This window comes from Panthera uncia, chromosome X (genome assembly GCF_023721935.1).
Source record: "Panthera uncia isolate 11264 chromosome X, Puncia_PCG_1.0, whole genome shotgun sequence".
NCBI classification, from domain to species: Eukaryota; Metazoa; Chordata; class Mammalia; order Carnivora; family Felidae; genus Panthera; species Panthera uncia.
In genome coordinates, this window is record NC_064817.1 from 59995637 (window position 1) to 60022835 (window position 27199).

The 27199-nt window shown below is 37.4% G+C and overlaps 1 protein-coding gene across 1 annotated transcript in view; it reads left to right on the top strand.

The window, feature by feature from the left end:
* The window catches only part of ATP7A (ATPase copper transporting alpha), a 159697-nt gene that overhangs the window by 65884 nt on the left and 66614 nt on the right, over window positions 1-27199 (top strand). The window contains exons 2-4 of the mRNA XM_049643998.1: window positions 2864-3004; window positions 19315-19804; window positions 20329-21054. Coding sequence (XP_049499955.1) covers window positions 2897-3004; window positions 19315-19804; window positions 20329-21054 — 1324 coding nt within the window. The 5' untranslated portion in view covers window positions 2864-2896. The remainder of the gene's footprint in view (window positions 1-2863; window positions 3005-19314; window positions 19805-20328; window positions 21055-27199) is intronic.

Consider the following 27199-nt stretch of genomic DNA (forward strand, 5'->3'; position numbering starts at 1 on the left):
GAGTAAATTTATTGCAAAGAAATGTTTCAGTTTACATAGTTTCTCATAAATTTTATTTAATTTTAATTGGTTTTATATTGACATAACTTAAAATGCAAAAGCTTGCCCCCTCAACCGCCCAGTCTCTTTTCCTCCCTAGAGGTAACCATGATATTGCTGATTTTTTTTGTGAGTCTTTCTAGAGATATTTTTACATAGCGTTCTTATTTAAAAAAAAATCCATCTTGTAGTTTAGCATTTTTAAAGGAAATGTCTTTGGGGGCAAAATAGAGTCAATATAAATCATAGTATTTGTAACCCACTTTTGGGTTCTGTAGTTGGCCGTTGTTAATTTTGACAAGTCTGAAACACTTCAGTGTCTCTAATTTTTGATTATGGTCACAAAACAGGATCTTTATCCAAGGGCATGGAGAACCCTCTAATGAATATTGGATAAGACTTGTATTTTTATTTGTACTTCAATTTTAGCTGATAGCATCTTAATAATAACTGATTATTTCCTGCTCTTCTTCTTTTCTCTCATCACTGGTTTGGGTAACAGTTTTACTTTACTTCAATATTCCTCTTCCTTATACAAAATGGTGTTTTCTACATAATTTGAAATCTTTGCAAAATAGTTTTTTTTTTTTTTGCAAATCTGTATTATTTGCAAGTTCCTTAGATTGAGCTAATGTATTCTTACAAATATAATTTTTCTTAAATAATTTAACATTTTCTAATTAATACCCTAAACACGAATAATCTATGGTACTCTAAGAGAGGCCCTCAGATATACATTGGGAAGTCTCTAATTTTTTCCTGAATAATTTCTTAAGCCTGATTCTAGTGCTACTTTATTGTAATCATTTCACACTAGCCTCTAAAAAGAAGAGTTTTATAGAAAGATGTTCTTAGTTGTTTCTTGAAATTTTCATTTATCTTCCTTGCTCTGTATTGGTTTATTTAATATTCTTTATTCTCTTTTTCCCTCTATTGTTTTGAAAGCTATATATTGTATTTCTAGTCTCCCACCAGTTACCTTCAAATTTTTAACATATATTCCTAACAAAATCTAAGGTTTATCTCTTTCTCTTTATACATTCCGAACAAAGACAAGGGATCTCAGAATGTCTCAACTATAATAAACTCCCATCCCTATTATTGTTTTCTGTTATTTCAGGTCCACTATACTTGTGTGAGTGTGTGTGTGTGTGTGTGTGTGTGTGTGTGTGTGTGTGAGAGAGAGAGAGAGAGAGAGAGAGAGAATACATTCTCATGGTACAAAATTCAAAAGATACAAAGGAAACTAGATCTTTTTTTTTTTTAACATTTATTTATTTTTGAGACAGAGAGTGAGAGAGCATGAACAGGGGAGGGTCAGAGAAAGAGGGAGACACAGAATCTGAAACAGGCTCCAGGCTCTGAGCTGTCAGCACAGAGCCTGATGCAGGGCTCGAACCCACGGACCATGAGATCATGACCTGAACCGAAGTCAGACACTTAACCAACTGAGCCACCCAGGCGCCCCTAGATCTTAATTGTTTTCACCACAAAACAAGAAGTGGTAATTAAGTGACCTGTTAGATGTGTTAGCTAATGGAGGTAATCCTTACAATATATCAATATATCAAACCAACACATTGTATACCTTAAACTTATACAATGTTATGTCAATTATATCTCAACTTTAAAAAGAGGTACAAAAGGTTACATACTGAAATTTTCCACCTTTATCCCCTGACCATTTAGTTCCTCTCAGAAGAGGAAAACACTGTTTCCATGGGATATATTAGGTTGATCTATATGAAATAGGCAATATTCAACTATTTTGATAAACAACAATGGCAGTTTCATATGGTTCAAACTAATATCAGTGGGAAAAAATATTCCTGCCTTCATGGAATTTTCATTCCAGTGGGATGTGTATTAGTTAATTATTGCAGTGTAACAAATTGCCTAAAACTTTAGTGGCTTGAAACAACAAACCTTTATTATATCACAGTTTTTGTGAGTCATGAATTTGGGAGTGGTTTAGATTGGTGGTTCTGGCTCAGGGTCTCATGAGGTTGTAGTCAGTATGTCGGCTGGGGCTTCAGGCATTTAAAGGCTTAATTAAGTCTGAAGTATCAGCTTCCAAGATGGTTAACTTACCTGGCTGTTGGCAGGAGATCTCAAGTTCTTGCCTCACAAACCTGTCCATAAGTCTGCTTGAGTGTCCTTATGACATGACAGATGGCTTCCCCCAGATAAGGCCATTCAAGAGAGAGGACAAGGAGGAATCCACAATGATTTTTCCCCCTCCCATAGTGCCTTTTATGACCTAGTCTTGGAAGTCATACTTGTCTATTTTACCATATTCTGTCTGGAAGCAAGTCGCTGAGCCCAGGCCGCACTCAGGGGGAAAGGAGTTAAATTCCACCTCTTGAAGGAAGGAGTAACAAAGAATTTGTGAGAATATTTTAAAACCACCACAGGAAAACCAGTAATAAGCAATAAACATAGTAAGTAATTAATGGAGTGTATTAGAAGAAGATAAATTCTATGAAAAAAATGAAATAAAGCAGAGGTAAGGTAAATCAGAGTGTATGTGTGTGGAAGGGATGTGGATTGCAACAGGTTATTCAGTGTAAAACTCATTAAGAGAATTAGATTTGAGTAAAGACTTGAAATAGATGAGGAAGTTAGCTAAGCAGACATCTGTGAGAAGAAAGTCCAAACCAAGGGAATAGCCAAAGCAAAGGCCTTTAGGTGGGAGTGAAACAAGATGAGAGGAAACAATGCTAACCATATATTATTAATAAAATATTTTCAGATGAGAAGGTTGGGGGGTAAAGTTGAAGAAGGATTATTTCCATGGCTGAAATTAGTTCATTGTTTCTAATAGGAATGTAAAGAAGAAATCAAGTTGGATCGAAGTATGGTTGTGGATTTGGTCACCATCTCTGTTAAGGGGATGACATGTGGTTCCTGTGTTTGGACCATTGAGCAGCGGATTGGAAAACTGAATGGCGTACATCATATTAAAGTAAGTTAGTCCTTGGACATCAGTGATTTCAAATGCTGTTGACTGGAATTCTAGAAAATTACTTCTAACACTGAGATAGGAGCAGACACACTGAAACATTTGGCAATAAAGACTCTGAAATATTAATATAGTCACTTTGTCCCTTTAACTTTTCTTTTTATAAAAAATAAGAAATTATATATTTTTTCAACTTAAGAACATCTGAAGATGGAATCATGACATTATTATGATTGTATATTTATAGTTTTATATTTTGTAAGTATACAGATGCTTATACACTTTTTATTACTCTTAATCTCATACTGAACTAAAATATATGTTTTCAGAGAAAGGGTTGTGGGCTTTCGTCTCTTAAATAGCATGACAGTTATTATGTGAAATAATAATGTAATCTTCCTTAAGCACATGAATACAAAGTATAACAGTAATTTTCTAAGCTTTTTCACTTCAATTTTTAAAAAATGTTTCCAGTGTTTTTAAAGATATATATTTTTTAAATGTTTATTTTTGAGAGAAAACACACATGTGTTGTGTATGTGTGCGCACATGATTTGGGGAGGGGCAGAGAAAAAGGGAGGAGAGAATTCCAAGCAGGCTCCCTGCTATCAGCGCAGAGCCCCATGCAGGGCTCGATCTCACAAACCATGAGATCATGACCTGAGCCAAAATCGAGAGTTGGACACTTAACCAACTGAGCCACCCAGGTGTCCCATGATTTTATATGTGTGTGTATACACACACACACACACACACACACACACACACTCTTTAAGTAATCTCTACACTCAGTGTGGAGCTTGAACTCACAACCCTGAGATCAAGAATTGCATACTCTATCAACTTAACCAGCCAGGCGCCCCTTTCACTTCAATTTTTAATTGCAAAAATAAAATCGACTCTTGTTAGACCATCTTAACACATTCCTGCTATAATTCATCTTAGAATGTTACTTAATGAAAAAGAATGGTGGATATCTATCTATATGTGTGTATGTATGTATGTATGTATGTATATTCTGATTTATCTGCAATGAACACGAATTGTTAATATAGCTATTATGAATAAATAAGAAAAGCTAAACAACTTTGTTTCACACCTTCTAAACACAAGAATCAAAAACCCCCAAGTCAGAACAAAACTACCCTACAGGGAATATAATGATGCCATCCCCGCTCATATCTTATAAAAACTTTTTTGAATGTTTCCTGTGTTCATTTTTTTGACATAGACATATGTTAATGCTGCAAGGGGTTTTAGATACGACTTCAATAGTCTAACCTCCTTATTTTACGGATTAGCAGATGGAAGCTTAGATAATGGAGTGACTTGTGCTAAATTACACAGCTACCTAATACCAAAACAAAACTAGAACTCAAGTTCCATGATTCCTGGGCCATGTGTGTTTTCTGGTCATACAGTCTGCAGATGCATTTTAATTTGCATATGGTTCTCAAACTGATCATCTCCAAATTATTCTCTCACATAAGTTCTGAGAAAAATTAATCATCATATAGGTGCTTCTTACCATCAAAGTGATGTATTAGCTTTGTATCACTAGTCCCTGTAAATTCTTCTCAGAATAATTGTAGTATTTTTACTGTGAGAAACCTTGAATTATGTTTTGTCATAACTTTTTTAAACTTTTTATTTCCATGTTCATAAAAATGTCTTTGATTTTTAAAGCCTTTGGGATAAAATATGTTTTGATTAATCTTTACCCTATAATCCAGATTTCTCAGTCTCAGCACTATTGACGTTTTGAGCTGGATAATTCTTTGTTGTTTGAGGGCTGCTCTGTGCCTTGTAGCATGCTTAGCAGCACCCCTGGCTTCTATGCACTGGATGCCAGTAGGCTTTTCTTGTGTTTGTGACAACCAAAATGTCTCCAGGCATTGCCAAATGTCCTCTGTGGGCAGAATTGCCCTCAGTTGAGATTCACTGCTTTAGAACCTTCTCAGAGAATTTACTACACATCCTTTGGCTATTCAGTTAGTATTTGATGATGGTGAATTGATTTATTGAATAGGCTTATGTGCCCCTTTCTCTTTGTATGAGCTTCTTACAGTTCTTTTTTGCCAGTGACAGGTATAGTGAGCAGTGGTTCACAAATCATAACATGAGAATCACCTGGAGGACTTGTTAAAACATGTTTCTGGCCCTACCCTCAGAGTTTCTGTTTTAGTAGGGCTGATGGGGCCTGAGAGTTTGCATTTCTTTTTTTTTAAATTTAAGGTTTATTTATATTTGAGAGAGAGAGAGACTGCACAATCAGGGAGGGGCAGAGACAGAATATGAAGCAGACTCCAGGCTCTGAGCTGTCAGCACAGAGCCTGATGCGGGGCTTGAACCCATGAGCCAAGAGTTCATGACCTGAGCTGAAGTCGGTCACTCAACCAACTGAGCCACCCAGTGCCCCGAGAGTTTGCATTAAAAAAAATTTTTTTTAATGTTTATTTCTGAGACAGAGAGACAGAGCACGAGTGGGGGAGAGGCAGAGAGGGAGACACAGAATCAGAAGCAGGCTCTAGGCTCTGAGCTATCAGCACAGAACCTGACGTGGGGCTCCAACTCACGGACCGTGAGATCATGACCTGAGCCGAAGTTGGTCACTCAACCAACTGAGCCACCCAGGCACCCCAAGAGTTTGCATTTCTAACAAATACCCAGTTAACTCTAATGGTGCTGGTCTTGGGACCACAGTTTGAGACCTGTTATATTGCATGAGATATAATTACACTAAAAAATATTTGTTTATCTGAAATTTAAATTTATAACTCGGTGTCTTCTGTTTTTTTAAAATAAATTTTTTTATTTATGCATTTTATTTTTAAATTTTTTTAATGTTCATTTTTGAGAGAGAGAGAGAGAGAGAGAGACAGACAGAGCATGAGTGGGGGAGGGGCAGAGAGAGAGGGAGACCCAGAATCCGAAGCAGGCTCCAGGCTCTGAGCTGTCAGCACAGAGCCTGACGCAGGGCCCAAACTTATGGAGTGCGAGATCATGACCTGAGCCAGAGTCGGATGCTCAACCGACTGAGCCACCCAGGCGCCTCAGCATTTTATTTGTTTTTAAAAAAATGTTTATCCACTTTTGAGAGAGAGTGAGTGGGGGAGGGTCAGAGAGAGAGAGTGAGAATCCCAAGCAGGCTCTGCACTGTCAATGCAGAGCCTGATGCAGGCCTTGAACTCATGAACTGTGAGATCATAACCTGGGCCAAAACCAAGAGTCAGACACTTAACTGAGCCATCCAGGCTCTCCCCTATTTTATTTTTTTAAGTAGGCTCTATGCCCAACGTGATGCTTGAACTCATAACCCTGAGATCAAGAGTTATATGCTCTGATAACTGAGCCAGCCAGGCACCCCTTGGTGTCTTGTATTTTTATTTACTAAATCTGGTAACTTTACTTTGTATCTTTTTTTTTTAACATTTATTCATTTTTTAGAGAGAGAAAGAGACCGAGCATGAGCGGGGGAGGGGCACACAGAGAGAGAAGGAGACACACAGGATCTGAAGCAGGCTCCAGGCTCTGAGCTGTCAGCACAGAGCCCGATGCGGGGCTCGAACTCATGAACCGTGAGATCATGACCTGAGCCAAAGTTGGACACTTAACTGACTGGGCCACCCAGGCTCCCCCTGGTAACTCTACTTCGAAGTCATTCTTCCTCCTTACTTTTAGCCTCTCATACCAATGATTTATTTTTTGGCCCTATAAATTTTACTTTTTAAAAACTTCCATATAAATGGAATCACACATTATATAGCCTTTTGAGTCTGGCTTCCTTCACTTAGCGTTATGCATTTCAGATCTACTTATGTTGTTTGTATCACTGGTTATTTCCTTTTTATTGCTGAGGAGTATTCCATTGTGTGGATGTGCCACAATTTGTTTACCCATTCACTCATTGAGAGACATTTGGATTGTTTCCTCTTTGTGATTGTGAAAAACAATCAGTATGAAAAACACTCTGAGTGTTTACATACAAGTCTTTATGTGGATATAGGTTTTCTCTTGTGAATATTCCTAGGATTAAATTTGTTCCATTGTATGTTAAATGTATGTTTGATTTTTGTAGGGGCACCTGGGTGGCTCAGTTGGTTAAGCATCCGACTTCAGCTCAGACCGTGATCTCACGGCTTGTGAGTTTGAGCCCTGTGTCGGGCTCTATGCTGACTAGCTCAGAGCCTGGAGCCTGCTTCAGATTCTGTGTCCCTCTCTCGCTCTGCCCCTCACCTGCTCATGCTCTGTCTGTCTCTCTCTTAAGAATAAATAAAACATTAAAAAAAATTTTTATTGTATGTTTAATTTTTTGAGGCACTGGCAAAAGATTTACTACAGTGGCTGTACTATTTTATCTTCTCACCAGCAATGTTTGTGGGTTCTACTTTTTCTACATTCTAACACTTTGTATCATCAGTCTTTTTAGTTATAGACATTCTAGTGGGTGTGTAGTGGTAGCATACCAGTTCTCATTTCCTTAATGGCTAATGTTGTTGGGCATCTTTTTGTGTGTTATAGGCATTTGTTTTTCTTCTTCGGTCAAATGGCTGTAAAAGATTTTGTCAGATTTTTAGCTGTTTTTTTTTGTTTCCTTATTATTCAATTTTGATTGTCCTTTATATATTTTCAATATAAATCTACTTTTAGATGTGTGCTTTGCAAATATTTTTCAGTCTGTGACTTTTCATTCTGTTTGTTTGTTTATTTATTTATTTAGAGTAAGAGGGAGAGAGCAAGCACATGACCAGGGGAGGGGGACAGAGGGAGAGAACCTGCTGCAGGGCTTGATCCCATAACCCTGGGATCATGACCTGAGCCAAAATCAAGAGTCCAATGCTCAACTGACTGAGCGACCCAAGTGCCCCTCATTGTGTGTTTTAAAAATTTTTACTTAAATTCCAGTTAGTTAATATACAGTATTATATTAGTTTCATGTGTACAGTTTAGTGATTCAATACTTCCATACAACACTTGTTGCTTATCACAAAGAGTGTACCCCTTAATCCCCATCACCTATTTTACCCATTGCCCCACCTACCTCCCCTCTGACAACCATCAGTTTGTTCTCTATAGGTAAGAGTCTATTTCTTGGTTCGCCTTCTTCCACCCACCCCATTTGTTTGTTTTGTTTCTTTTTTTATTAAATTTTTTTTAACATTTATTTTTGAGAGACAGAGAAAGAGTATGAGTGGGGGAGGTGCAGAGAGAGAGGGAGACGCAGAATCCGAAGGAGGCTCCAGGCTCTGAGCTGCCAGCACAGAGCTCGATGTGGGACTAGAACCCATGGGCTGCGAGATCATGACCTGAGCTGAAGTTGGATGCTTAACCAACTGAGTCCCCCAGGTGCCTGTTTGTGTTGTTTCTTAATTTTCACATATGAGTGAAATCATATGGTGTTTGTCTTTCTCTGACTGACTTATTTCACTTACCATAATACTGTCTATCTAGCTCCACCCATGTCATTGCGAATGGCAAGATTTCATTCTTTTTTATGGCTGAGTAATATTCCATTATACATATATATACCACCTTTTCTTTTTTTTTTTTAATTTATTTTTTTAATATATGAAATTTACTGTCAAATTGGTTTCCATACAACACCCAGTGCTCATCCCAAAAGGTGCCCTCCTCAATACCCATCACCCACCCTGCCCTCCCTCCCACCCCCCATCAACCCTCAGTTTGTTCTCAGTTTTTAACAGTCTCTTATGCTTTGGCTCTCTCCCACTCTAACCTCTTTTTTTTTTTTTTTCCTTCCCCTCCCCCATGGGTTTCTGTTAAGTTTCTCAGGATCCACATAAGAGTGAAACCATATGGTATCTGTCTTTCTCTGTATGGCTTATTGCACTTAGCATCACACTCTCCAGTTCCATCCACGTTGCTACAAAAGGCCATATTTCATTTTTTCTCATTGCCACGTAGTATTCCATTGTGTATATAAACCACAATTTCTTTATCCATTCATCAGTTGATGGATATTTAGGCTCTTTCCATAATTTGGCTATTGTTGAGAGTGCTGCTATAAACATTGGGGTACAAGTGCCCCTATGCATCAGTACTCCTGTATCCCTTGGATAAATTCCTAGCAGTGCTATTGCTGGGTCATAGGGTAGGTCTATTTTTAATTTTCTGAGGAACTTCCACACTGCTTTCCAGAGCGGCTGCACCAATTTGCATTCCCACCAACAGTGCAAGAGGGTTCCCGTTTCTCCACATCCTCTCCAGCGTCTATAGTCTCCTGATTTCTTCATTTTGGCCACTCTGACTGGCGTGAGGTGGTATCTGAGTGTGGTTTTGATTTGTATTTCCCTGATAAGGAGCGACGTTGAACATCTTTTCATGTGCCTGTTGGCCATCCGGATGTCTTCTTTAGAGAAGTGTCTATTCATGTTTTCTGCCCATTTCTTCACTGGGTTATTTGTTTTTCGGGTGTGGAGTTTGGTGAGCTCTTTATAGATTTTGGATACTAGCCCTTTGTCCGATATGTCATTTGCAAATATCTTTTCCCATTCCGTTGGTTGCCTTTTAGTTTTGTTGGTTGTTTCCTTTGCTGTGCAGAAGCTTTTTATCTTCATAAGGTCCCAGTAGTTCACTTTTGCTTTTAATTCCCTTGCCTTTGGGGATGTGCCGATTAAGAGATTGCTACGGCTGAGGTCAGAGAGGTCTTTTCCTGCTTTCTCCTCTAAGGTTTTGATGGTTTCCTGTCTCACATTCAGGTCCTTTATCCATTTTGAGTTTATTTTTGTGAATGGTGTGAGAAAGTGGTCTAGTTTCAACCTTCTGCATGTTGCTGTCCCGTTCTCCCAGCACCATTTGTGAAAGAGACTGTCTTTTTTCCATTGGATGTTCTTTCCTGCTTTGTCAAAAATGAGTTGGCCATACATTTGTGGGTCTAGTTCTGGGGTTTCTATTCTATTCCATTGGTCTATGTGTCTGTTTTTATGCCAATACCATGCTGTCTTGATGATGACAGCTTTGTAGTAGAGACTAAAGTCTGGGATTGTGATGCCTCCTGCTTTGGTCTTCTTCTTCAAAATGACTTTGGCTATTCGGGGCCTTTTATGGTTCCATATGAATTTTAGGATTGCTTGTTCTAGTTTCGAGAAGAATGCTGGTGCAATTTTGATTGGGATTGCATTGAATGTGTAGATAGCTTTGGGTAGTATTGACATTTTGACAATATTTATTCTTCCAATCCATGAGCAGGGAATGTCTTTCCATTTCTTTATATCTTCTTCAATTACCTACATAAGCTTTCTATAGTTTTCAGCATACAGATCTTTTACATCTTTGGTTAGATTTATTCCTAGGTATTTTATGCTTCTTGGTGCAATTGTGAATGGGATCAGTTTCTTTATTTGTCTTTCTGTTGCTTCATTGTTAGTGTATAAGAATGCAACTGATTTCTATACTTTGATTTTGTATCCTGCAACTTTGCTGAATTCATGTATCAGTTCTAGCAGACTTTTGGTGGAGTGTGTCGGATTTTCCATGTATAATATCATGTCATCTGCAAAAAGCGAAAGCTTGACTTCATCTTTGCCAATTTTGATGCCTTTGATTTCCTTTTGTTGTCTGATTGCTGATGCTAGCACTTCCAGCACTATGTTAAACAACAGCGGTGAGAGTGGGCATCCCTGTCGTGTCCCTGATCTCAGGGAAAAAGCTCTCAGTTTTTCCCCATTGAGGATGATGTTAGCTGTGGGCTTTTCAGAAATGGCTTTTATGATGTTTAAGTATGTTCCTTCTATCCCAACTTTCTCAAGGGTTTTTATTAATAAAGGGTGCTGGATTTTGTCAAAGGCCTTTTCTGCATCGATTGACAGGATCATATGGTTCTTCTCTTTTTTTTTGTTAATGTGATGTATCACTTTGATTGATTTGCGAATGTTGAACCAGCCCTGCATCCCAGGAATGAATCCCACTTGATCATGGTGAATAATTCTTTTTATATGCCATTGAATTCGATTTGCTAGTATCTTATTAAGAATTTTTGCATCCATATTCATCAGGGATATTGGCCTGTAGTTCTCTTTTCATGCTGGGTCTCTGTCTGGTTTAGGAATCAAAGTAATACTGGCTTCATAGAATGAGTCTGGAAGTTTTCCTTCCCTTTCTATTTCTTGGAATAGCTTGAGAAGGGTAGGTATTATCTCTGCTTTAAACGTCTGGTAGAACTCCCCTGGGAAGCCATCTGGTCCTGGACTCTTATTTGTTGGGAGATTTTTGATAACCGATTCAATTTCTTCGCTGGTTATGGGTCTGTTCAAGCTTTCTATTTCCTCCTGATTGAGTTTTGGAAGAGCGTGGGTGTTTAGGAATTTGTCCATTTCTTCCAGGTTGTCCAATTTGTTGGCATATAATTTTTCATAGTATTCCCTAAATAATTGTTTGTATCTCTGAGGGATTGGTTGTAATAATTCCATTTTCATTCATGATTTTATCTATTTGGGTCATCTCCCTTTTCTTTTTGAGAAGCCTGGCTAGAGGTTTGTCAATTTTGTTTATTTTTCAAAAAACCAACTCTTGGTTTCGTTGATCTGCTCTAACGTTTTTTTAGATTCTATATTGTTTATTTCTGCTCTGATCTTTATTATTTCTCTTCTTCTGCTGGGTTTAGGCTGCCTTTGCTGTTCTGCTTCTATTTCCTTTAGGTGTGCTGTTAGATTTTGGGATTTTTCTTGTTTCTTGAGATAGGCCTGGATTGCAATGTATTTTCCTCTTAGGACTGCCTTCGCTGCATCCCAAAGCGTTTGGATTGTTGTATTTTCATTTTCGTTTGTTTCCATATATTTTTTAATTTCTTCTCTAATTGCCTGGTTGACCCACTCATTCGTTAGTAGGGTGTTCTTTAACCTCCATGCTTTTGGAGGTTTTCCAGACTTTTTCCTGTGGTTGATTTCACGCTTCATAGCGTTGTGGTCTGAAAGTATGCATGGTGTAATTTCAATTCTTGTAAACTTATGAAGGGCTGTTTTGTGACCCAGTATATGATCTATCTTGGAGAATGTTCCATGTGCACTCGAGAAGAAAGTATATTCTGTTGCTTTGGGATGCAGAGTTCTAAATATATCTGTCAAGTCCATCTGATCCAATGTATCATTCAGGGCCCTTGTTTCTTTATTGACCGTGTGTCTAGATGATCTGTCCATTTCTGTAAGTGGGGTGTTAAAGTCCCCTGCAGTTACCACATTCTTATCAATAAGGTTTCTTATGTTTATGAGTAATTGTTTTATATATTTGGGAGCTCCGGTATTCGGCGCATAGACATTTATAATTGTTAGCTCTTCCTGATGGATAGACCCTGTAATTATTATATAATGCCCTTCTTCATCTCTTGTTACAGCCTTTAATTTAAAGTCTAGTTTGTCTGATATAAGTATGGCTACTCCAGCTTTCTTTTGACTTCCAGTAGCATGATAAATAGTTCTCCATCCCCTCACTCTCAATCTAAAGGTGTCCTCTGATCTAAAATGAGTCTCTTGTAGACAGCAAATAGATGGGTCTTGTTTTTTATCCATTCTGATAGCCTATGTCTTTTGGTTGGCGCATTTAATCCATTTACATTCAGTGTTATAGAAAGATACGGGTTTAGAGTCATTGTGATGTCTGTATGTTTTATGCTTGTAGTGATGTCTCTGGTACTTTGTCTCACAGGATCCCCCTTAGGATCTCTTGTAGGGCTGGTTTAGTGGTGACAAATTCCTTCAGTTTTTGTTTGTTTGGGAAGACCTTTATCTCTCCTTCTATTCTAAATGACAGACTTGCTGGATAAAGGATTCTCGGCTGCATATTGTTTCTGTTTAGCACACTGAAGATATCGTGCCAAGCCTTTCTGGCCTGCCAAGTTTCAAAAGAGAGATCAGTCACGAGTCTAATAGGTCTCCCTTTATATGTGAGGGCACGTTTATCCCTTGCTGCTTTCAGAATTTTCTTTTTATCCTTGTATTTTGCCAGTTTCACTATGATATGTCATGCAGAAGATCGATTCAAGTTACGTCTGAAAGGAGTTCTCTGTGCCTCTTGGATTTCAATGCCTTTTTCCTTCCCCAGTTCAGGGAAGTTCTCAGCTATAATTTCTTCAAGTACCCCTTCAGCACCTTTCCCTCTCTCTTCCTCCTCTGGGATACCAAGTATGCGTATATTATTTCTTTTTAGTGTATCACTTAGTTCTCTAATTTTCCCCTCATACTCCTGGATTTTTTTATCTCTCTTTCTCTCAGCTTCCTCTTTTTCCATAACTTTATCTTCTAGTTCACCTATTGTCTCCTCTGCCTCTTCAAGCCGAGCCGTCGTGGTTTCCATTTTGTTTTGCATTTCATTTAAAGCGTTTTTCAGCTCCTCGTGACTGTTCCTTAGTCTCTTGATCTCTGTAGCAATAGATTCTCTGCTGTCCTCTATACTGTTTTCAAGCCTAGTGATTAATTTTATGACTATTATTCTAAATTCACTTTCTGTTATATTATTTAAATCCTTTTTGATCAGTTCATTAGCTGTTGTTATTTCCTGGAGATTCTTCTGAGGGGAATTCTTCCGTTTGGTCATTTTGGATAGTCCCTGGAGTGGTGGGGACCTGCAGGGCACTTCCCCTGTGCTGTGGTGTATAACTGGAGTTGGTGGGCGGGGCCACAGTCAGTCCTGATGTCTGCCCCCAGCCCACAGCTGGGGCCACAGTCAGACTGGTGTGTGCCTTCTCTTCCCCTCTCCTAGGGGCAGGTTTCACTGTGGGGTGGCGTGGCCCGTCTGGGCTACTTGCACACTGCCAGGCTTGTGGTGCTGGGGATCTGGCGTATTAGCTGGGGTGGGTAGGCAAGGTGCACGGGGGCAGGAGGGGCAGGCTTAGCTCGCTTCTCCTTAGGTGATCCACTTCAGGAGGGTCCCCTCTTCCGTGGGCCTCTCGTCTGTGCTTGGCTCCGGAGACTCCATTCTGCTAATCCTCTGGCGGTTTTCTGGGTTATTTAGGCAGGTGTAGGTGGAATCTAAGTGATCAGCAGGACGCTCGGTGAGCCCAGCGTCCTCCTATGCTGCCATCTTCCCTCTCTCTCCTACAAAAAGCAAATTCTGCACCGACACAGCAGTGAGATACCGGGGAGAGAGCGTATATATTTTGGATACTAACCCTTTATCAGATATGTTATTTGGAAATATCTTCTTCCAGTCAGTAGGTTACTTTTGTGTTTTGTTTATGGTTTCTTTACTGTGTAAAAAGCTTGTTATTTTGGTGTAGTCCCAGTAGTTTATTTTTGTTTTTGTTTCTGTTGCCTAAGGAGGTATCTAGAAAAATGTGATGGTTGATGTCAGAGAAATTGCTGCCTGTGTTCTCTTCTAGGATTTTTATGATTTCAGGTCTCACATTTAAGTGTTTCATCCATTTTAAGTTTATTTTTGTGTATGGTGTTAGTGATCCAGTTTAATTCCTTTACATGTAGTTTTCCAGTTTTCCCAGCACCATTTATTGAAGAGACTGTCTTTTCCTCATTGTATATTCTTGCCTCCTTTGTCATAGACTCATTTACCATACAAGCATAGGTTTGTTTCTTGGTTGTCTGTTTTGTTCCATTGATCTGTGTGTCTATTTTTGTGCCAGCACCATACAGTTTATATTAATGGATTTTTCTTATGATATTTTAATTTTTGGTATCGTATATTGAAGCATCAAAGTAGAGTTTTACTTGATTAGTATATACACATTATTTTTTCAACAAACAATAATAGAATTTGTAGTGTGAAGTATGTAATATATATGAGGTCCCTCATGCATTTTAAATAGTTTTTACTTGAATCAAAAGTATTTGTGGTTGGTGAATCAAACATACTAGAAATTCAATATAACTGATAAATCATTTCACTTTTCTCCCTTCATTCTGTATAAAATGACAGAATCCTTTCAAGCCCTGAAGAACTGCTGATAATGTTGAGTTGTTATGAAACCTCCTTCTTAGGAAGGTGCAGCCCTTGGAGTTAGGGTGATTTGTCCAAGGTTCTAGCATTCATCTTGCTTGAGAGCAAATCATATAGAAATCACATGCAGATAAAGTATACTGTACTTGAATTTCATATATTATATTTCAGTAGATAAAGAATACCATACTCATTAAAATAATGGATCTTTACAATTCCTGTCGACATTTAATACTCTCTACTCCACTATTAATGCATTTGAGGCCACAGAGTATGTTTGATTTCATTTCTTCTCTTCCAGTCCTGCCTTCATCCAAATATAGAAATAGTTTTCCACCTTGAGGCCTTCCTATGAGCCACAGTCATAATTTGTAGACTGTTACATGTTTATTTTCAGAGGAATTATTGATTTAATGGAAATATAGTTCTTATAAAAGTTAAAATAACGGCACTGGTTCCCAGTGAAAGATAGAAAAAGACAAGCTGTTGAAACTTTTGAACAATGTAGGGAATAGGTGGAGGTGGTTTTTGTTGGTGGGGTTAATGTGAAAGGAGAGCTACATAGACCCAGAATTGTACTGCTACCAGCAATTTCTGGGTCTACAGAGTCATTGCTTGTTTTTGCTCACCATTGTGTCCCTAGCAGCTTAGCACAGTGTCAGGCACATAATAGGCACTCCTTAAATATTTGTTGAATAAATAAATGTTATTTTAGCTTCCTGCCCACGCATTTGACATCCATAACAGTATTGTGATAATCACCATGTGAATTTCCTCTTAAAAGAAACAAAGGTGCTGCTTGTTTTTGTTTCCTTTGAGATTTTAGGCTTGAAACATCTCTTTGATATCTAATATTCAGAGGAAAAGTTGAGGAAAGTTTCCCCAAAGGGGAACATTTTTGTTTGTGCTAAGTGTGGTTGGACAGCTTTAAAACACACAAATAGAAGTTACTACATAAGGAAGTGCTTTCAGTCTACAGCATGAAAACAACGTAGGATAATATAACTTTTTAACATAGTATTTTATATAAATAGTTTCCTTATTTCCTTATGTCTTTTACAGAAGATAGGCTAATGCAGTAGAAAGCATATCAAATCCTCTAGAGACAAAGTGACTTTTGCTTTTAAAATCATTTTTTGGGGGCTCCTGGGTGGCTCAGTCAGTTGAGTGTCCAACTTCAGCTCAGGCATGATCTCACGGTTTGTGGGTTCGAGCCCCACATCAGGCTCTGTGCAGACAGTTCAGAGCCTGGAGCCTGCTTCGGAGTTTGTGTCTCCCTCTCTCTTTGTCCTTTCCCTGCTCATGCTCCATCTCTATCTCTCTCTCTCTCAAAAAATAAAATAAAACACTAAAAAAAATTTAAATCATTTTTTTAAAAGTTTATTTATTTATCTTGAGGGTGGGGAGTATGCGAGCAGAGGAGGGCCAGAGAGAGAGGGAGTGAAAATCCCAAGCAGGTTCCTCACTGTCAGTGCAGAGCCCAACACAGGGCTTGATCTCACCAACCATGAGATCATGACCTGAACTGAAATCAAGAGTCAGATGTTTAACCGACTGAGCCACCCATGCACCCGAAAAATCAGTTTTAAGAATGGTTTCTCATTGGATATGTTGGTAAATTAACATTTCTGGGGGGATGGAAATTAGCTCAAAACCAGATCTTTTTAAAGAGATACCATATACAGTGTACTTAAACATAAAGGAAAAAAGAAATCTACACCCTTTTAAAAAAGTTTGGTACTTTATCAGAAAAAGTATAGTAGTACCTGGATCTGTACTGTCCAATGGAATATTCTGCGATGATGGAAATGTTCTATATATACCCAGTACCATATGGCAACAACTTAGCCACATTGGCCATTGAACACTTGAAATGTGGCTAATGCAACTAACTGAATTTTTTTATTTTAGTTTTGTTTTGTTTAAAACACAATTATCATACGTAAAATTGACTTCTTTTTGATATAAAGTTCTGTGATTTTTTTTTTTTTTTAGTTTGGTGAATTTTAACATATCTATATATTTATTTAACTCCCAACACAACCAGGACACCATAGTCCCATCATGTCAAAAAACTCCCCTGTTCAGCCCCTTTATAGTCACTCCTCCCCCACCCCTCATCTGTTCTCCATCTTCCTCTTTAGTTTGAATATTTAAAATTTTTAAAGTAATTTTATTAATCAGAAAAATCATTGGAGTGTGATTAGAGTTTGAAAGAGAATCTATTTAGAGATACAAAGCCACAAAAGCCTTCATTTTGTAATGACTATATTTGTATTGTATCTGTTTCAAAAGTATATGTCGGAACTGCACGTGGTTTGGCTATACTGCAACTTATTCATGGAAAATGTTATATGGTGTATTCCAAAACAAAATATAAATTATTTTCCCACTTTTTCTGTTTTGAATCACTTATGTTAGTGGTTTCTTCCACAACTAAGATCAAGATGACCAACTAGAATTACTAGTCTAAGCATCTTTTCTGTGCCAGAGGTGCATTTTAAGATTTCACCAAATACCTAGCCATTGATTACCAAGCTAAAGGAAGAAAGATTTAACTATATAACTATTGTTGACAGTTTAAAGTGAGATTTCCTTCTCTTAATTACTTTTAATTATATTTTGGTGTTGCTTTTATTTATGGAACAAAGATTTTCACCAGGAATCTAAAATAATAATGCTCATATTTTAACTGCCTTTAGAACATTAATACCCTACCATCTCTCAAAATCAGTTGGGTCTAAAACTAAATTTATCATCTTTCTTTTCCCACCACTCCAACCTCGTCCTCCAGTTTTCTTCTCTCTGATAACAGTTAATGGCAACACCATCTATCCACTGGCCCAGGCCAGAAACCTGTAACTCATAGTCATCTCCTTTACTCTCTATAATCTCCTTACTAGTTCTTGCCCTCCCAAATGTATCTTGGAATTGCCCCTTTTTCTTTACCCTCAGTATTCATGCCTTAATTCAGATCTTCTATGTACCACTATTACAATTGCAATAGTCTCCTAACTGATCTCCTATCCTGTCACTCCATTCCACCCCCCACACATCTGCTGTGTCTCCAAAATGATTCTTCTCTAAAATGCTAATACAATCATGTCATTCCCTTGTTAAATTTTTTTGTGACTCTCTATTACCTATAGGCTGAATTACCATTATTGGCATAAAGTGGACCCCATAGTAAATCAGTTGCCTCATTCTCCAGTTTATCATCTTTATCTACTTTATCCATTTGTCTGGAATTCCTGCCTCATACATTCTTGCTAATTTCTGTGTGTTTGTTTACATTCAGGTCTTATCTCCCCTAAGAAGGCTTTTCTGACCCATATTCCCAGGGATAAATACATGTCTCTTTTCTGTATTTTCTATGCTAATATTCCTCCCTGTGACTGTGTCATGCTCACCGTTGTATCTTGAGAATCCCAGTTCCTGGCACATATAATAGGTGCTTGATAAATATTACTTGTTCGGTGTTTACCTTTATATAACTCACTGCTGCAAAGAACTACTTTCCTATCTATTTGCTCTTATAACAACTCTAGAAGATTATAGGGCATATTTCCCAATTTTTCAGATGGTAGAATTAATGAATGTGTTGACTAATAAGTGGAAAATTGACAATGGAACTCAAATCTTCTGACTCCCAACCCAGTGACTGTGTGTGTGTGTGTGTGTGTGTGTGTGCACATGTATTTGTGTGTATGACTACACCATTAATTTTTGTAAGATGTCAGCCAGATATGCATGCAGTCATGGTAGTAGTTAAATTATATACAGTAGCTGAGCTTTAGGAATACAATCATTATTTTTATCATTGAATCAGGCGAAGCAATAAAGATGTTCTTATTTTGAATAAAAGTAATACTAGGCTATAGGGACTTAGAAGGATATAGGAGTATATGCTACAAAATCCTATCATTGCCTTTAATCACACACTAGCATGTTTATATCTTTTCTTCCGAACAAAGTTATTTTAATCAAACATCTTAAAATTTAAACTTCATATCACCTTTTATTTTCTGCAGCTGATCCTGTTTTCTTTATTATCTTTGAATTGATAGAGAGTGAAGTATTGGAATAATTTGTGAAAGGAGATAGTAGGAAAAAGTTGTTTGTGCTCTGTTGTAAAATTCCAGGGTGTGTTTGTCCGTGTGTGTGTTTCAAATGCCTAATCAGTAGCTGAGTCACATACACCTACATACAAATTTATCATTCCTATAAGTACAGAAGACATTTTTTTGTTTCTTTCCAAAGAGAATAGTAAAGATGAGAACTAATAGAGAAACTCCATTTGGTTGAATTATTTGTCCCATTCTTCTTGAATGCGGCATGATGATTGCTATTTTTTAAGTTCTAGGTCATAAAATTGAATTAAACTGACTTTTGAAATTCTCTTCCAAAAGGTTTCACTGGAAGAAAAAAATGCAACTATTATTTATGACCCTAAACTACAGACTCCAAAGACCCTCCAGGAAGCTATTGATGACATGGGCTTTGATGCTGTTCTCCACAATCCTAACCCTGTCCCTGTTTTAACTGACACTGTGTTTCTGACTGTTGCTGCTTCACTGACTCTGCCATGGGACCATATCCAAAGCATATTGCTCAAGACCAAGGGTGTGACAGACATTAAAATTTCCCCTCAGCAAAGAACTGTAGTGGTGACAATAATCCCTTCTATTCTGAATGCCAATCAGATAATAGAGCTGCTTCCGGATCTCAGTTTAGATATTGGAACTCTGGAGAAAAAGTCAGGAACTTGTGAAGATTATAGTATGGCTCAAGTAGGTGAAGTCATGCTGAAGATGAAAGTAGAAGGAATGACCTGCCATTCATGCACCAGCACCATTGAAGGAAAAATTGGGAAGCTGCAAGGTGTTCAGCGAATTAAAGGTAATATATCTGGTGGTATTTGGTTGTTTTCTAAGGATTAGCTTTCTGTTTTGGCCTTTTAAGTTTTTGCTTTCCTCTTAAGCATGGGTTTTGAATCCACAGACTAGAATGCTTACTGCTTCATTGAAGTCTGAGGTACAGTGTGCATATTCCCAGGATTAATGTGGGTAAAGCTAATGATTATAATTAAAAACTACATGAGTTTTGAACTAGCAGAAAATGTAGCTGGGGTGGCAGTTCATGGAGTTCAGCGTTTTTAACTCAACATGCCTGGGGTCCTCTCTACCTCTAATCTGTTTCTGTTCAGGCATGCAGAAACTTGGAGACCATAGATAAAGTAGTCATATTTTTTTACTTTTTTCTAGTCTGTGTCAGTAACATTTTATGAAAACAGAATTATCTTAAGAAAAGCTAGTGACAACGAAGACAAACAATTTTGTGTGGTATTGATTTGAAAACTACAGAATGTTTTCTGAAGTGGCCTAAGAATAACTGAATTAAATATTTCTCTTTTCACTAACTAGTCTCCTTGGACAACCAAGAAGCTACTATTGTTTATCAACCTCATCTTATCACAGCAGAGGAAATTAAAAAACAGATTGAAGCCGTGGGCTTTCCAGCATTCATCAAAAAACAGCCCAAGTACCTCAAATTGGGAGCTATTGATATAGAACGTCTAAAGAATACACCAGTCAAATCCTCAGAAGGATCACAGCAAAGGAGTCCATCATATAGCAGTGATTCAACAGTCACTTTCATTATAGATGGCATGCATTGTAAATCATGTGTGTTAAATATTGAAAGTGCTTTATCTACACTCCAATATGTAAGCAGCATCGTAGTTTCTTTAGAGAATAGATCTGCCATAGTGAAGTACAATGCAAGCTCAGTCACTCCAGAAACCCTTAGAAAAGCAATAGAGGCCATCTCACCAGGGCAATACAGAGTTAGTATTATAAGTGAAGTTGAAAGTACCTCAAACTCTCCCTCCAGCTCATCTCTTCAAAAGATTCCTTTGAACACAGTAAGCCATCCTCTGACTCAAGAAACTGTGATAAACATTGGTGGTATGACTTGTAATTCTTGTGTGCAGTCTATTGAGGGTGTCATATCAAAAAAGGCAGGTGTAAAATCCATACGAGTATCTCTTGCAAATGGCAATGGGACTGTTGAGTATGATCCTCTACTAACTTCTCCAGAGACTTTGAGAGAAGCAATAGAAGACATGGGATTTGATGCTGCCTTGTCAGGTAATTATTACTTTTTTCTCAGATTCCCTTAATGTTTTTTTATCTTCTAATTTGGATTCTTTGGCTTTCATCAATAATAAATAATGAGCAATAGGTACTGCAGTTCTGGTTTTTGGAAGTAAATCTTATAGAGGTAGTCAGCAGTGTATACAAAGATGCCTAAGGATGTTTGAATAATTATCTACAATATTTAAAAACTAGAAGCATTATATCATGATACATCCATATGCTGAAATGCTATGAAGCCATAAAAAATTATAGTATTAAAGATATTTAATGCCACAGGAAAGTGTCTGAGATATTTTGTTAAATGAAAAAATAAAAGCAAAAAATCTGTATATTCAGCATGATCAAAATATTATAAACACATGTATAAGGATTTATACCATGTACATATTATTTATGTATATGAGTGAATAAAATTCCTGGCAGGACATGAACTAAAATTTTAACAGTGGTTATTATATGAGTGGTAGGGTAAAGGTGATATTTTTTTCATTGTGCTTTCCTATGTGTTTTAAGTTTTATGTGACAAGGATATATGCATGTATGATGGGAGAAGCAAATGCTATTTTGAAAAGAAAAAAGGTAGAAATAAATAATAGAATTTTAACTGTAGTTTTAAATTTAGGCATTCAAATGAAACTGACTCTTGAACTGCCTCAAAGTCTTTCTATTTCCTGACAGCTCTTACCTTGAACTGAAACCAAAAATGAATAGTGCATGGAATTTGCCTATGTGAACTTGTTGTTTTATTTATTTTTATTTATTTATTTTTAATGTTTATTTATATTTGAAGGAGAGAGACAGCATGACTGGGGGAGGGGTAGAGAAAGAGGGACACACAGAATGTGAAGCAGGCTCCAAGCTCTGAGTTGTCAGCACAGAGCCTAATGTGAGCCTCAAACCCACGAACTGTGAGATCATAACCTGAGCCAAAGTTGGAAGCTTAACTGACTGAACCACCCAGGTGCCCCACTTGTTGTTTTAAACTACAATATAATCTAGCTTTGAATTAAACTGGAAATGCCCTAATGAAATTTCTTGCTGTAAGTAAAATAGAAAAGTTGTATAACTAATTTCTAGACCATGTTATTAACTTTTGCAATTCTGATCAGAATGAAGGATATCAAGTAGCAATATTTGTTTTTCAAGCTGAATAAAACTGAGAAGCATAAAAATTTATATTAAACACATGCTCAAATTATTATGGTAGGTAAATATCGGTGGAAGAGGACCCAGAGACATACTAACTATTCTTGATTTTCATATTCATGACAAATGGTAGAAATTATAGAATTCTCAATTTTTTTTTTAATTTTTTTTTTTAATGTTTATTTATTTTTGAGACAGAGAGAGACAGAGCATGAATGGGGGAGGGGCAGAGAGAGAGGGAGACACAGAATCGGAAGCAGGCTCCAGGCTCTGAGCCATCAGCCCAGAGCCTGACGCGGGGCTCAAACTCATGAACCGTGAGATCGTGACCTGAGCTGAAGTCGGACGCTTAACCGACTGAGCCACCCAGGCGCCCCTAGAATTCTCAATTTTTAATGTCAAGATATAGTTTGTATGTCATAAAATTCACCCTTAAATTTTTTTTCTTAAAAACATTTTTTTCTTTTAATTTAGAGAGAGAGTTGGGGAGAGGAGCAGAGGGAGAGACGGTCTCAAGCAGACTGCATGCTCAGTGAGGAGCCCCATGCACAGCTTGATTCCATGACCCTAGGATCATGACCTGAGCCAAAAAATCAAGAGTCAGACACTTAACTGACTAAGCCACCCAGGTGTCCCAGAATTCATCCTTTTAAAAGTATACAATCCAGTGGTTCTTAGTATATTCGGAGTTTTGCAGCCGTTACCACTCTCTAATTTTATAACATTTATATCACCTGCAGAAGAAACCCTGTACCCATTAGCAGTCACTGCTTATATATATATATATACATATCATATATATATATGTATATATATATATACATATCATATATATATATATGATATGTATGTATATAAAATTTTGTTTCTCCATTCAACAGTTGGTGGAAATTTGTAAAGTTATTTCCGTCCTTGGCTTTTAAGAATAATTCTGTTATGAACATTTGTGTATGAGTTTTTACTTGAATGTATGTTTTTATTTCTCCCGAGTATATACCTAAGAGTGCAATTTCTGGGTCATAGGGTGAATATGATTAACTTTTTCAGGAATTGCCATACTTTTCCAAAGTGGTTGACCCATTTTACATTGCCACCTAGAATTCTCACTTTAATAAAGAAAATCTCAAAAGACCAGAATTATTTTGCTCTAAAAAAGAGATACATAATTCCTTATTAGAAAATTAATATAGAATACTGAACTGTTGAAGAGCCTCCAGTATTAAAAATTTGAACAAAGTATAGGAAATCCATAATTGCAAAGGGAAATAATTATGAAACCAGAAGCATAATTTTAATTGGGAATATTGAAGTGAAACCATATCAGGTAGCCATAAAAAATGAATAAGATTAGTTTTGACAAAATTTAGTTGTGTCAGTCATTGCTTACAATTTTTAAAATTTTCAAAATGACAGTATTTGAAATTGATTAAGATTTTGCTAACCCATAATGTTGAATTATTCTTCAGAGTTTCTATTAAACTAAAATACTTTGCCATACATAATGCATTATGGACATCATATAAATAAGTTTGGCTTACATCATTATCAATCAAACAAGTTACTTACACTGTGATATTTCTATGCCTATGCCTCTTATATATAGGAACTCAAATCATATCAACTCATACCACATATAGTATAAAAGTGAAATATTTTTTTACAGTCAAATCTGGCATCTGGTATTATTGTAAGCAGGGATCTCACAGACATTTAGACTGGACCCCCAAAATGGCATTTGTCCTATTCATTTGGGTCTGTATTTTTGCAGCTGAAAATGGTTCACAGATCAGCAGTAGCGGCAGCATCTCTGGGAGCTTGATAGAACTGTAGACTCTCTGACCCACTGCACAGCCATTAAATAAAAATCTACATTTTGATTTTCATAAGCTCTCCAGGTAATTCATACGTGCATTGAAGTTTTAGAAGCACTGGTGTAAATAATTTCCTGCATGGACCTCTATAAATAAACTCTGAATTAAATCTGTATTAACATTTTTCATTTAATACAATGATAATATAATATGAAATGATACAATTTAAAATGGCATTTAAGAATTTTTATGTAACAGAGCACCTAGGTGGCTCAGTCGTTAAGCATCTGACTTTGGCTCAGGTCATGATCTCATGGTAGATGAGTTCGAGTCCCACATTGGGTGATCTGGAGCCCTGCTTTAGGTGAGCTTGAGCCCCACTTCGGGTGAGCTTGAGCCCACTATGATTGACCACAAGCCCTGCTTTGGGTGAGCATGAGCCCTGCTTTGAGTGAGCCCTGTTTCTCTCTCCCTCTCCCTCTCTCTCCCTCTCTCTCCCTCTCTCCCCCTCTCTCCCTCCCTCTCCCTCTCCCTCTCCCTCTCCCTCTCCCTCTCCCTCTCCCTCTCCCTCTCCCTCTCCCTCTCTCTCTCCCTCTCCCTCTCTCTCTCCCTCTCCCCCTCCCCCTCTCTCTCCCTCTCCCTCCCTCTCTCTCTCTCTCCCTCTCTCCCTCTCTCCCTCTCTCCCTCTCTCCCTCTCTCCCTCTCTCCCTCTCTCCCTCTCTCCCCGGCCCCCTCTTTCTCTGCCCCTCCTGGGATTCTCTCTCTGCCTCTCATTCACTTGCACCCTCTCTCTTTCTCTCTCTCAAAAAAAGAATTTTTATATAACCGATGTGAGCAGAGTAAAAGCAACTTTCCAACTACCTTACATGTCTTCAAAGATGAACTCGAGCAATAGGAGAAATTTTGGTCAGACTAGTAAGTGGAATTCAAGAGTACTTGATAGTCTCTAGTAGTACTATGTCTGTCATCTACCTAGCTCTCAGGATCCATGAATACAACATATTCACTAACTTTTAACAATGGTTTTTACCTCAACCAACTCAAGGGTCCCAGGAATTAATTGTTCAACGAATAATTATTAGGAGTTTGTTATGTGCCTTACATGTGTTAGGGATCATAACAAACACATTAAAGGCCATCATGAATAAGGTAAAAAACCTTGGCACAATGAGGGTCACCATAAAAGAACTGATAGAGTTGTGACTATGGTGACCCATATTTTTGGGATAAAAGGTTGATATCAAATGATTGCATTCTATATTTCTTCTAGAGATCATAGTTTAAAATGCCATCAGAATGGTGGCTACCCATTTTCTGAATGTCATTGTCAGTGCTGATCTGGCCTCATAGTCTATCACTATAACCTCTTCCCAGACAGAGAGGGGTTGGCACATTTTGTCTTTATGTCATTCTAATCCTGGGTGGATTGTAAAAGTTAAAAGAGACAGTGAGAAAAATGTGAGGTGTTTCTTTCTTCATTGGTGAATTCTTTAATTAAATTTTTTAACATTTTAATTCAGGCATAGTTAACATAGTGTTATATTAGTTTCAGGTGTAAAATATAGTGATTCAACAATTCATTTCACCTGGTGCTCATCACAAGTACACTCCTTAATCCCCATCACCTACTTAACCCATCCTCCCAACACCCTCTCTGTAACCACCTGTTTATTCTCTATAATTAAGAGTCTCTTTTTAATTTGTCTCTTTTTTGTCCCTTTCTTCATTTATTTTGCTTCTTAAATTCCACACATGAGTGAAATCATATGGTATTTGTCTTTCTCTGACAAATTTATTTCCCTTATCATTATACTCTCTTGCTCCATCCATGTCATTGCACATGGCAAGATTTCATTTCTTACAGCTAAAATTCCATTGTATATATATACCACAAATTCTTTATCCATTCATCAGTCAGTGGATACTTGGCCTGTTTCCATAATTTAGATATTGTAAATAATGTTGCTGTAAACATTGGAGTGCATGTATCCCTTTGAATTAGTGTTTTTGTATCCTCTGGGTAAATACATAGTAGTGCAATTTCTGGATCATAGGGTAATTCTATTTTTAATTTTTGAGGAACCTCCATACTGTTTTCCACAGTGTCTGTACCAGTTTGCATTCCCACCAACAGTGCAAGAGGGTTCCCCTTTCTCCATATCCTTGCCAACATCTGTTGTTTCTTGTGTTGTTGATTTTAGCCATTCTGACAGGTGTAAGGTGATACCTCATTGTAGTTTTGATTTTCATTTCCCTGATGGTAAGTGATGATGAGCATCTTTTCATCTGTCGGCCATCTCTGTGTCATCTTTGGAGAAATGTCTGTTCATGTCTTCTTCACATTTTGTAATTGGATTATTTTTTTTTTTGGGTGTTGAGTTAGATAAGTCTTTATAGATTTTGGACACTAATGCTTTATCATGTATGCCATTTGCGAAACTCTTCTCCCATTCTGTAGGTTGCCTTTTAGTTTTGTTGATTGTTTCCTTCGCTGTGCAGAAGCTTTTTATTTTGATGTAGTCTCGATTACTTATTGTTCATTTGGTTTCCCTTGCCTCAGGAGACATGTCTAGAAAAAAGTTGCTATGTCCACTGTCAGCAAAGTTACCACTTGTGTTCTCTTCTAGGATTTTTATTGTTTCAGGTCTCACGTTTAGGTCTTTCATCCATTTCGAATTTATTTTTGTGTATGGTATAAGAAAGTGGTCCAGTTTCATTCTTATGTGTGTAGCTGTCCAGTTTTTCCAATGCCATTTGTTGAAGATACTGTCTTTTTTCCATTGCATATTCTTTCCTCCTTTGTCAGAGATTGATAGACCATTTAATTGTGGGTTTATTTCTGGGCTTTCTATTCTTATCTGTTGATTTGTATGTCTATTTTTGTGCCAGTACCATACTGTTTTTCCTACTACATCTTTGTAATATAACTTGAAGTATGGTATTGTGATACCTCCAGTTTTGTTTTTCTTTTTCAAGATTGCTTTGACTCTTCAGGGTCCTTTGTGATTCAATACAAATTATAGGATTGTTTGTTCTATTTCTGTGAAAAATGTGTATATTTTGATAGGGATTGCATTGAATGTGTAAGATTGCTTTGAGTAGTATAGACATTTTAACATTATTCTTTCAGTCCGTGGGCATGGAATGTTTTTCCATTTCTTTGTGTTGTTTTCTATTTC